This window comes from Mya arenaria, chromosome 13 (genome assembly GCF_026914265.1).
Source record: "Mya arenaria isolate MELC-2E11 chromosome 13, ASM2691426v1".
NCBI lineage: Eukaryota > Metazoa > Mollusca > Bivalvia > Myida > Myidae > Mya > Mya arenaria.
In genome coordinates this window covers 58594505-58606932 of record NC_069134.1, presented here as the reverse complement: position 1 = coordinate 58606932, position 12428 = coordinate 58594505, and the positions used below count along the sequence as shown (strand labels likewise).

General features: G+C 34.8%; 1 protein-coding gene across 1 annotated transcript in view; it reads right to left on the bottom strand.

The window, feature by feature from the left end:
• Positions 1-404: 404 nt before the first annotated feature.
• LOC128213303 (uncharacterized) overlaps positions 405-12428 on the bottom strand; it is a 97167-nt gene continuing 85143 nt past the window's right edge. Inside the window, exons 15-17 of the mRNA XM_052918908.1 lie at positions 5758-5842; positions 3709-3864; positions 405-2848 (exon numbers count right to left, since the gene is read on the bottom strand). Coding sequence (XP_052774868.1) covers positions 1796-2848; positions 3709-3864; positions 5758-5842 — 1294 coding nt within the window. The 3' untranslated portion in view covers positions 405-1795. The remainder of the gene's footprint in view (positions 2849-3708; positions 3865-5757; positions 5843-12428) is intronic.

Sequence of the window (12428 nt, the reverse complement as noted above, 5' to 3'; positions counted from 1 at the left end):
CGAGGATTGCATATTTTCTGCAAATTGTGAACTTGCAAATGTTTTGCGAGTGTTTTTAAATTCAACTCGCATTTTTCAATTTTGGCTCGCATTTTGCGAGTATGCGAGTGCTAAATTCGAACCCTGCTCTGACAGATTTACCTTTTTGACAACATTTTTATTTTTTGACTTGGAATGAGCCAGTTTTTGCGTAAATATCTGCAAACCAGTGATAGAAGACTGCTGACAAAAGATCAGATCGCAGATTTTCATATTTCCATTTAAAAATTAATGTTTTATGGCTAAAACCATTACTAATGTTTTAAGAAAAAATGCATATTAAGATCAATTTTTGAACTTAATTATGAAAATCTGCGATCTGATTTTTGTCAGCAGGCTTATATGACTGGTTTGCAATCATTTTCGCATATAATTGGCTTGTTCCAAAACAAAAAATAAAAAAAGTTGTCAATTCGATGAATCTTTGCAGCTTTAAGTTCAAGATTTCGTAACGATCGTTTACAAAATTCTGAGTTGGATTTAAAAATTCAAACTAGCAGCATCTTATCTTGCCAAAAAAAAAATGGGTATAATGCTCAGAATTTGTTAAAGTTAACATTGTTATTAAACTTATTGCTGTTAACTTTAAATCGATACTGCCCTGAAAGTTGAATGGATACACTTGTGATCTGCTGTAATTCTTATAAGATTTGAAACAACTGTTTCAACTGTACTAGTTTATATCAAAATATGTGAGCATATCAGCAAATATTTCATGTTTAAATGTTAACATTAATATAGTTAATCACGTCGTTAACTTTAACAAAGTTCTGAACAATTGCGTTGGCCAATTTGTTTTGGGTTCTTTTTTCTTTCTTTTTTTTTCTTAGAGTTACCAATTTGAAAAAAAGATATCACTCAATTCACTCCCTGTTTGATTAACAAATGTGTGAAATACAACTAATTCGCACAATCAAGTTGGAAAATTAGTTATTAAACATGATTATTTAAAGGATTTGAAATGTTAATATAAGCATTATAGTTTTAAAATGCGACACAAACTTTTTGTGATATTACGTAAATATATTGATGAATTATTTAAACATTATCTAGTTCCGCAATTATTTCTTTAAAATACAATTAAAATGCCACTTGGAATATCAGAAAATATTGCAATATAAGAGTACCAATAGCACTAACTAATAAACAATAAAATATCAAATGATCTTTGACTCTAAACTTTATAATGCTTTGCACGTGGTTCTATTAGCACTAAGTATATTATATTACAAAAAAATAGTTTTTCAAATCTTGTCGAAGCCTTAAGGAAACAACAAAAAAGAAATAAACAACAAAAAAGAAATATAACATCAAAATGACAATGCAGTTATATAATTGGACATTGATAACAGCCTTTTTTCTAAACAAAGGTATATTTCTAACACACTTAAGTATGCTACTTATATTTATGAATTTAAATTTCTATTTTCAATGCACGTATCTTACGTTGGCTGTTTTTCACCAGTACGGATATTGGGTCAGGGTTTTTCAGATTGGGGAAAACAGCGTTATTTTGACTATAATTGGAAATTCCAAGATGCCTACAAATGCAAAACTAAAACATTTTAAAAGAGGATAGTTAGTTTGCTGGTATTTTTTCTACTTTCTATTTTAAAAAGTTCAATTTCTTATCCAATTGCTTAAATAAAAAGTTTAAGCCATATTTTTCAAGAGTCAAGTCAAACAAAACTTATTCTTGTTTGGCCTAAACTTTTTTTTTCGATTATTTTGCCGTAAACTTTTAAAGTTGTTTCCGCTACAACTCTGTTGTTCTTGTTGGATCCACCGGCAAAGCACTGAGAGAATCAAAGAAGTGCGGTGGAAGATTACACACTTGGCTGTCTGGTCTGTTGCTGTTCTTTATCACATCCGCTAATATACGGACCTTCATTTCATCTGCGAAATCCAATCCATTTTCAAACGAATAAGCCTTTATTTGTTCCTTCACTCTACAGTGACAGTTTTCCTCCTCGTGACCCACCATTACTGCCTGTGCCACATATCCGTCGCCCCCGGCAACCGGCACCACACAGTTTCTATGGCAACCACAGTTACACGCTGGATTAATGAGACCAGATTTCCTGCTAAGATTGTTGTTTTTGCCCACTCTGATATACGAGTTTATATCATCACTATGGCAACTCCCATTATCACCATGACTGCCATTTGACCTTGACCCATCACTTGACCTTAAAATAATACTGCTGGGGTCAGGGTTACTGGACATTTCATTTGACCCTTGATCAGTCTCTCCTGAACTGTTCAAAACACAATCTATACAGTCCTTACAGGACCCTGACTCCTTGACCCCTTTCACGCTACCAACATGGCGGGAAATGTCAAGGTCGTTTTCAGCACTTCGTGTTCGCACATCAAGCGTCTGAGATGAATCCACTAGCCTGTGGATAGGAAGTGACAAAGTGCTTCCTTTATTCAATCCAATATCTGCGTCACCTTTAGAGCGTGTCCCAGCGAACTGTTTCATCGATTTTTCAACAATATCTACAGCACTATATGGAGTAACGTTATCTAATTTCCCTTTACCTCCTCTCTCATCAAAATTGTACACATTCCCATTCATGATGCTTTTCTTCAACTCTTCATTTACTGTTTTAAAAGTACATGTCTGCCCCCGGCCGTCTAGCATGACGCCAGAGTCGCTGTTGGAGACGGGGTCCGTCTCAGAGAGTTTCTTGTGTTTTTTAAGGTGTGAGGGGTGTAATCGAGTGAGAAGAGTATCGGCACTGTGTGTTTCACTGCCCCGGCCACTGTCATCACTCGGCTGTTCTTTGACATCGTATATGTAGCCCTGAAATAGTGTAAGAAAATGTGTTATTATGGGGAAAAAAGAAGAAAACACAGTGATACACGTTAAAGGAATATTTACAGTTCTCTAGTCTTTTCTTTGGTGAAAATACGACATTCTTTTTGCATGAACAGCTGGATGTTATGATGTCATTGCATGTCTCAATGTTGCAATTTGATTGGAAAAGGTAGATGTCATTTGACCATTGGTAAAAAGGGTTTCAAATATAAAATCTTCCTTTTCACTGATGTTCATTGGCGATGACATATATGATTCCTTAATTTTATCTGAAATACTTGTATCTTGTATTAGAAAAAAATAAAACAAACACTAATGTGCTTCATGGGTTTGCAGTCATGGTCGAGCATTCATACTATAATTTTTATAAACTCAAGAATATTAAGAATCAATAATTAATTGATAACATTTTGCTACTGTCACGGTTTATGAAGGCAGCATGGGGATTTAGCAAATGAAGCGTGCTAGAAATGCTATCACGGCATTATGTTGACCTAAATGAATAGCAAAACATTGTAAATGTACTAATGGTAAAATCTGCAATGTGTCCAGTAGGGCGAGTGTTTACCAAACTGTTTTGTATCCCTGTTGCAATGCAGTGGGTACTCTGCAAGCGCCCGGGAACCAAACAGCAAACGTTCGCCGCAAACAATTTTACTGAAGGCATTGCTGGTTCTTCTTATCTCAGAATACAGAAATTATTAATACATAAACAATTTATGTTAAGGCCATGTGAAATTAATGTTAGTTTTCATTATTTTAACGGACATCAAATATCATCGTTCCATGCCTAAATTGGAATTTTTCAGATCTTTTTCTGTTATTTCCCATTGTATTCTATCTACCTTAAGAATGCCATGTTTGACTGTTGAATTGAGGAGAGGTGCGTCCACGCCAGTGGTGGACATTGTAGATGACACTGGGCTTGGAGGGTCGTCTATAATCTTCTCGTAAATCCCGTCGGAGTCATCCGACCCCTGCGATTCTTCCTCAAATATCGGCTGAAAATTAGATATTGGTGTTTGTATTAAAATATTGTTGCTTTAAATTAGTGTTATCTCTGTTTTTAATATTAGTTTAATTAATGCATTCTTTACAATAGTCATAATTATTATACAGGCGTTATCCATTAGCTCGATATCCCATTGACTGGCCAAAATACCTCGAGCAAAGCGAGAATGCTAATAACTAACAGAGTAAAATAAAAATTCGAGCCAAAGACGAAATCAAGCCAAGCGATATCAAGCCAGCAGGTTTTAACTGTACAAAATATGCACGCATCTTTTTTCCCTATAAGTTCATTTTCGTTTAACAGACAAGTCACAACATACCTCTAACATCAAATGTGAGGTTTAAATAGTCTCTATCTAAAATATGTGCAGATGGGGGCCATCTTATCCATCAGCGTTAAATAGGGTTATAAGTACTGCATAAAAAATATGAGCCTGTGTTAGACTCGATCAAATTTTTAAGATTCAGAGTTCAGGATGCGTTAGCCATGTGAAATCCAAATCTGCAAAAATCCATGCTAGTTGAATATGACCGAGCATGAATCAAAACACAGTACTAATAATCCTTTTATTATAATCATTACTGGTTAAATCACATTAAAGACGTTATAAATGTCATATTGATGAAGCACTTTTTCGTTTTATGACGTCATTTAGCGCAATGTTATGACGTGTTATTAATGACATCATTTTAACATAGTGCAATGATTATAACTTGTTATGACATGTCGTCAGCGAAGTGGAATACTGCGGTATTACACTGGAATGGAATAGAGATTATGGTATTTTGCAATATGTCTCAGTCTCTACATAGATAGTGTAACTACTCAGAAATACTAATCCACAAAAAATTGCATTGATAAGATGGCCTCATTGTCTAAAGAGCTTAATTTCCAAATGGCACAATTTTATCTAATGGGTATTTGAGACCTTGTATTTTGATTTTCTGCATGACACATTTCAACGAATATGTTTTCCAGTGATTCAAATACGTCATACCATATAAAAAAATTCAAGCAATAAAAAAAAACGTTAAAAGCTTGTATCATGCACAAGCAGCAGGGCGCAACCGTGAGCTTTATTAATACTCAAAGCATCAATCTTACAAACTTGGGTGGTATTCAATATGCAACTTAAGTTAATCTTAGGGTCATATATCATTGACTCCATTTACTCTATTAGTCAGTTATTAATAACATGTAATCCGAATAGCTACATCGTTCTTAGGTCCAGATAAGACCCATATTGAATACCAGCCTGGATGTCTTCTATCAATTTTTTAATCCAAAAAAATACATGGTCAAAATAATGAGAATAGTTTGACATTCAAATTTAACCAGAGCATTGCCCGCAGTTGCCAACCCTTATTCCTTTACCTCAGACAATCAAGGGGCAGAAAATCAAGAGGCATAACTCAACAATTATTTAAGCCAGAGTTATGGGCCTTGTTTCACAAATGCATATTGACACTGGTAGCATTGGTGCTAAGTTTCAGGTGAACATTTTGAACAGATTTAGAGTTTTGGCTAAAGGTTGATGACTTTATGCTAAGCCTAATGCACAATTATTATTTTGAAAGCAACAAATTTGACAAGCATTTAAAAGGACACACTCACGTTTTATCTGAAAAAAATAGTGCACTTTGTATTATCATAGATTAATTCTTGTCAACGCTAAAATTGAATGATTTTAGGCTTACTGAGACTGAATCTGGTAGTCCTAAATTAATTTTTGATTAGTGAGCTTGCTTGTATTTTTCATGGTCTTATTAGATTTTCAAAATTCAAATAAGCATCAACCAGTTGCTATTGGTGTTTGTTTATAAAAGTAAGTAAAAACTTAATTTCCACAAAGTACTGCTGAAAAAAGCTGTCTGAGACTTACAACATCGGGGAGTGGAGGCAGTGTGATGGGAATGTCGATGGGCTCGGGGTACTGGTACCGCTTCTTCAACGATGCATACACGTGCCTGCAATACAACCCAACATCGCACTGTCACTGAAACTATTCTACACATTCATGCGGAAGTGTAACTACACATTGACATGAATATGTGTACATCTATGTGTTGCTATATATAAACATTGTACATCAGAGCCAGGCTCGTGTAAAGACTTAGATATATTCACAAACAAGTGCATAATATCCATTTCAAAGAAGAGATTGCAACACGAACCAAAGTAAATAGAAATAAAGTAAGAACTGCAGTGTGTTCATTAAGGCGAGCGTTTACAAAATGCTTGCAAAAGATTTGTTTTGTACAGCGCATACACTGCAAGCGGGAAACCAAACAGCAAATCTTCGCCGCAAACATGTTTACAGAATGCATTGCTGGTTCCCATTTCAATAAAGACTGTAAGGACATTTTTCACATAGATTCTTCCCATAATTTAAATGCCGTGTTCCCGAATACTCTTAGCGGTTTATAATTAAGATATCATTTTGAAATGGGCTCCTGGATCACTTTTTGAGCCTGAAATGGAAGATTTCCTTGCGTAACTTAAGAAATAATGAATATTTTAATTTATTATGAAAGTTAGGCCCCTGATCTTAAAATCTGTATGCTTATTTAAAGAACAAATTCAAATGCAGAACATACTCAGTAAAATCCACTGAAATGAGATCGTACTCAACCAATAACCTATTTACATTCCAAAATTGTAATTATCAACAAAATCTCAAAATAAATGTTCGAGAGTGACAGCAAAATATTTTACTTTTTTTGTCTATTTTCTATAATATTAAATACATGTATATTGCTCGGTAAAATGAGAACATTTGAACGAAAAATTCTCCATTTTGTTGAGTGATAAAACTGATAATCGTCCTGATAAAAGAAACATGGCACAACCTGTTGCAATTTCAATATCGCTGATAAATTGCTAATTTTCAGTGAGAAATATTAGTTTTTCTGGTATAAAGCTTCATTTAAACACAAAATAACATTTGTACAGAAAATACCCATAATGGAATAAAAAAATGGTTTAAGTGGGTGGCCGAAAAAGAAGTCCCTAACCAGTCTAATTTTAGAAGTTATAAAGTAATATTCAAGTAATGTTGAACATTGAATGTTTGCTCGCAAATTGATTGTAATATATGAAAATATTATTATTGCTAGTCCCCTAAAACACAAATTGTTTTCGTTTGGGTTATCCGACCCTACTTTCTAGTTAGACATTGACCCTACCATTTTATAGTCCCAGAATATTACTTTAACACCATTCCCCAATTATGACAATAGCATTCTTCCATAAAGCCTAAAAAAATAAAAAATAAATAAAAATTAAAAGGCTACCTATCCTACCTGTTTTTGAAAAGAATGTAACACTTATCAAGCCAATTTTTTTTGGCCTTCAGGGAATATCATATAAGAACTTCATTTGATTTATATTTTCATGATAAAATTTGGATTTTTGCAACAATCAAGAATTTGAACCTGACATAATATCGTCTCCGTGGCCTTGTGGTTGAGGCGTCCGCCTACGGAGCGGGAGGTCAAAGGTTCGAGTCTCACAAGGGGCTTGTTCTGACATGGCCGGTTGCCGACCCAGCAGCTAGTTAAATCGAGGGGTACCGATTGCCTTCCTGCCAGGCGCCTGGCATTTGGGATAAGGAATCGGGGTAAAGATGTTCACGAATGTAGGTGTCTCATAAGCCCAACGGGCTGGCCCTTAACTAAGAGGGGTGACACTATAATAAACAAACACTTTACTTTACTTTTAATAGCTGTCTCAATACAAAGGATAGATTTTCTAATCGATCAATTATGTTAAATGTAAGCTTATAACTTCACTGAATTCTGTTCACATTTCACAAATTAATCGATGTATTCAAAGATATTACAGAATCATTATAATATGGTTCATTCAGTTCTTCCCCGCAAAAACAAAATCTGATTTGACGATTTGTACATAAACATATGCCAGTGAATACAAATTAACTGTTTAATGCCACAGAAGATGTACCTTTATATTCTTAACAGGTTTTGTTTACATTAAATATTTTAAGATGGCGTGTACCGGTATGATTTTTACGCTTTTTTTTTTTTCACATATTAAAGCTGCAATCTCACAGATTGTTCATTTTGACATCTTATTTTATTTCTTGTCTTGAATTGAGCCAATTTTTGCGAAAATGCATGGAAACCAACGATATAAGAATCCTGAAAAAAATGAGAGCGCAGGTTTTCATATTCATGTTTCTGCAATTAAAGCGCTAGTAACTTTTATTTTCAAATGGAAATATGAAAATCTGTGATCTTATCTGTTGTCAGCAGTCTTATATCACTGGTTGTTAAATACTTACACAAACAAGAGCTGTCACAGAGACAGCGCGCTCGACTATTCCGCCGCCTTTCAGTGTAAGAATTGAAAAGTTTTGGCGAAACATGCATGGATCACTGTTAGATTAGATTTCAATGCAATAAATGATGTGCTGAGATATTGACATAAATGTGGTTACATGGAAAATTTTAACCAGAATTTTTAAGTCTAATAATAAAGGGCCATTATTTGCAAAATACAGTAATCTAACTTGGTTATTCAATTACGTTGGGTGGTTGAATACCATTGTATAAAGTCTCAATGCAGTACATCAAGTAGTTGCTGAGATATTATCTTATGTGTGCTAACATGCAAGACCTTAACCAGAATTTCTCATAATAAAGAGGCAAAAATTATATAATATGAAAGATAAGAGTTATCTTACTTGATTAAAGAAGAAGGTTAAATGGTTGGGAGCCTGTGTGTAAAGTTTCAATGCCATACATGATGTATTCGCTGAAGTATTGACTTAAAAGTGGTTACATGCAAAACCTTAACCAGAATTTCTATGTCGAAATAAAGAGGGGCCATTATTTGAATTAAATGCAAACTAGAGATATCTAACTTGGTTAATTAAGTAGGTTGGATGGTTGAGTACCATTGTATTAAGTCTCAATGCAATACCTCAGTAGCAAGTAGTTGCTGAGATATCAACCTATGTGTGCTTACATGCAAAACTTTAACCAGAATTTCTAAGTCGAATAATAAAGGCCTATTATTTGCATTAAATGCAACTAAGAGTTATCTAACTTGGTTAAATAAGTAGGTTGGATGGTTGAGTACCATTGTATAAAGTCTCAATGCAATACCTCAAGTAGTTGCTGAGATATCAACCTATGTGTGCTTACATGCAAAACTTTAACCAGAATTTCTAAGTCGAATAATAAAGGCCTATTATTTGCATTAAATGCAACTAAGAGTTATCTAACTTGGTTAAATAAGTAGGTTGGATGGTTGAGTACCATTGTATAAAGTCTCAATGCAATACCTCAAGTAGTTGCTGAGATATTAACCTATGTGTGCTTGCACGCAAAACCTTAACCAGAATTTCTAAGTTGAATAATAAAGTGCAATTATTTTACATTAAATGCAAACAAGAGTTATCTAACTTGGTTAATTAAGTAGGTTGGATGGTAGAGTACCATTGTATAAAGTCTCAATGCAATACCTCAAGTAGTTGCTGAGATATTAACCTATGTGTGCTTACACGCAAAACCTTAACCAGAATTTCTAAGTCGAATAATAAAGGCCTATTATTTGCATTAAATGCAAACTAGAGTTATCTAACTTGGTAAATTAAGTAGGTTGGATGGTTCAGTACCATTGTATAAATTCTCAATGCAATACCTCAAGTAGTTGCTGAGATATTAACCTATGTGTGCTTGCACGCAAAACCTTAACCAGAATTTCTAAGTCGAATAATAAAGGGCAATTATTTGCATTAAATGCAAACAAGAGTTTCTAACTTGGTTTATTAAGTAGGTTGGATGGTTGAGTACCATTGTATAAAGTCTCAATGCAATACCTCAAAGAGTTGCTGAGATATTAACCTATGTGTGCTTGCATGCAAAACCTTAACCAAGGTGTGACGCCGACGCCGACGTTTGGGTGAGTAGTATAGCTCTCCATATTCTTCGAATAGTCGAGCTTAAACTGGCTCTTTCCAAGACAAAAACTTAACTAGAAGTGCCGCAATGCGACAAAACCAGGTTTTTGTTATGGGCAATCAGAAATTATAGCCAATTAATTTGTTGTATGAGCAAGTTCAATCTGCAGCTTCATATAAGCTATATTCACACTAAGATTCATCACTATCCATTCTAACTAAGTTGTTCGGCAGAAAAAACATTTTTCTATTTTTAGGAACAGTGACCTTGACCCCACCTCCCAAGCTAGCTCTTCACATAAGCTACCTTCGCTCTAAGTTTCATCAATATCTATCAATGCTAACTAAAGTTATTGGGCAGAAACCATTTTTCTATTTTTAGTAACAGTGACCTTGACCCCACCCCCTCAAAAGAAATTCCAAGCTTGCTCTTCACATAAGCTACTAGTACCTACACACAAAATTTCGTCAATATCTATCAATCCTAACTAAAGTTATTGGGCAGAAACCATTTTTCTATTTTTAGTAACAGTGACCTATACCTTAGCCCCACCCCCCTCAAAAGCAATCCCAAGCTAGCTCTTTACATAAGCTACCCACACACCAAGTTTAATCAATATCTATCAATGCTATCATAAGTTATTTGGCAAAAAAACATTTTTTCTATTTCAAGTAACAGTGACATTGACCGTAGCTCCTCCCCACTCAAAAACAATCCCAAGCTAGCTCTTCACATGCTACCTTCACACCAAGTTTCATCAATATCTGTCAATCCTAACTAAAGTTATTGGGCGGAAACCATTTTTCTATTTTTAGTAATAGTGACCTTGACCTTAGCCCCTCCCCACTCAAAAGCAATTCCAAGCTAGCTCCTCACATAAGTTGCCTACACACTAAGTTTCATCAATATCTATCAATGCTAACTTATGTTATTGGGCAGAAACCATTTTTCTATTTTTAGTAACAGGCGACATTGACCTTAGCCCCACCCGCCTCAATAGCAATCCCAAGCTAGCTCTGTAAATAAGCTACCTACACACCAAGTTTCATCAATATCGGTCAATGCTAACTAAAGTTAATGGGCAGAAACCATTTTTCTATTTTAAGTTACAGTGACCTTGACCATTTTTCTATTTTAAGTAATAGTAACCTTGACCTTAGCCCCTCCCCACTCAAAAGCAATCCCAAGCTAGCTCTTCACATAAGCAACTTACACACCAAGTTTCATCAATATCGGTCAATGCTAACTAAAGTTATTGGGCAGAAACCAATTTTTCTATTTTAAGTAACAGTGACCTTGACCTTAGCCCCTCTCCCCTCAATAGCAATCCCAAGCTAGCTCTTCACATAAGCTACCAACACACCAACTTTCGTCAATATCTATCAATCCTAACTAAAGTTATTGGGCAGAAACCATTTTTCTATTTTTAGTAACAGGCGACCTTGACCTTAGCCCCCCCCAAAAGCAATCCCAAGCTAGCTCTTCACATAAGCTACCTACACACCAGGTTTCATCAATATCTGTCAATGCTAACTAAAGTTATTGGGCAGAAACCATTTTTCTATTTTAAGTAACAGTGACCTTGACCATTTTTCTATTTTAAGTAATAATGACCTTGACCTTAGCCCCTCCCCACTCAAAAGCAATCCCAAGCTAGCTCTTCACATAAGCAACTTACACACCAAGTTTCGTCAATATCAATCAATGCTAACTAAAGTTATTGGGCAGAAACCATTTTTCTATTTTTAGTAACAGTGACAATGACCGTAGCTCCTCCCCACTCAAAAGCAATCCCAAGCTAGCTCTTCACATGCTACCTACACACCAATTTTCATCAATATCTATCAATGCTAACTAAAGTTATTGAACAGAAACCAATGTTTGACGCCCGCCCGCCCGCCCGCCCAAAGACAACCTCATTCTAATAACTCGGTTTTCGTTGAAAACCTGGTTAAAAAGTTGTTGAAATTGTAAATCAGTGAGAAAGCAGCTTTATATCACTGGACTATTTTTTAAACATCCCAATTTTATTTTTATAAAAAATTTCTTCTCAATTCCAGGAGAAGTCTTTAAGAAGGTCATACACGCATATAGATCATAAATTTCCTTTAAAAATGGTGACATATTATCTACTCCTTAAAAATGCAAATAAAATGTCAACCATAAGGATACCGGTATTTATAACTGGAACAAGAAGACTTCCAATCTATTTTCAAGAGTAGCTGAATACCAGGAAGTATTAGTGTTTATGTCAGAACGGAATTTCATGTCCTTATAAGGCTAAAATAAGATTAGACGGCTATATCCAAATTTGGACACATGTTAATTATCTGCAATGTAATTTATATAACGTGCCCTAAAAACGTGAAGGGTCTATTCCTGGGCCCGTTTTCACTAATGTCTTCCGTCATAGTTTGAAATTTTGACATATTTGTTTTAATTTTATAAAACGTCATTTATCGCACTCAGTGTGTTTTTTTCTCCACTTTTACAGGAATGGTGGCAGGCCATTGATCGGGGGGAAAATGACGTTGTTTTGGCAAAAAGGGGAAATTACTAACATGATTCATATAATGTTCAACTTGTTTTCAAACCTTTAATTTAACAAACCCATCAACATAATTCA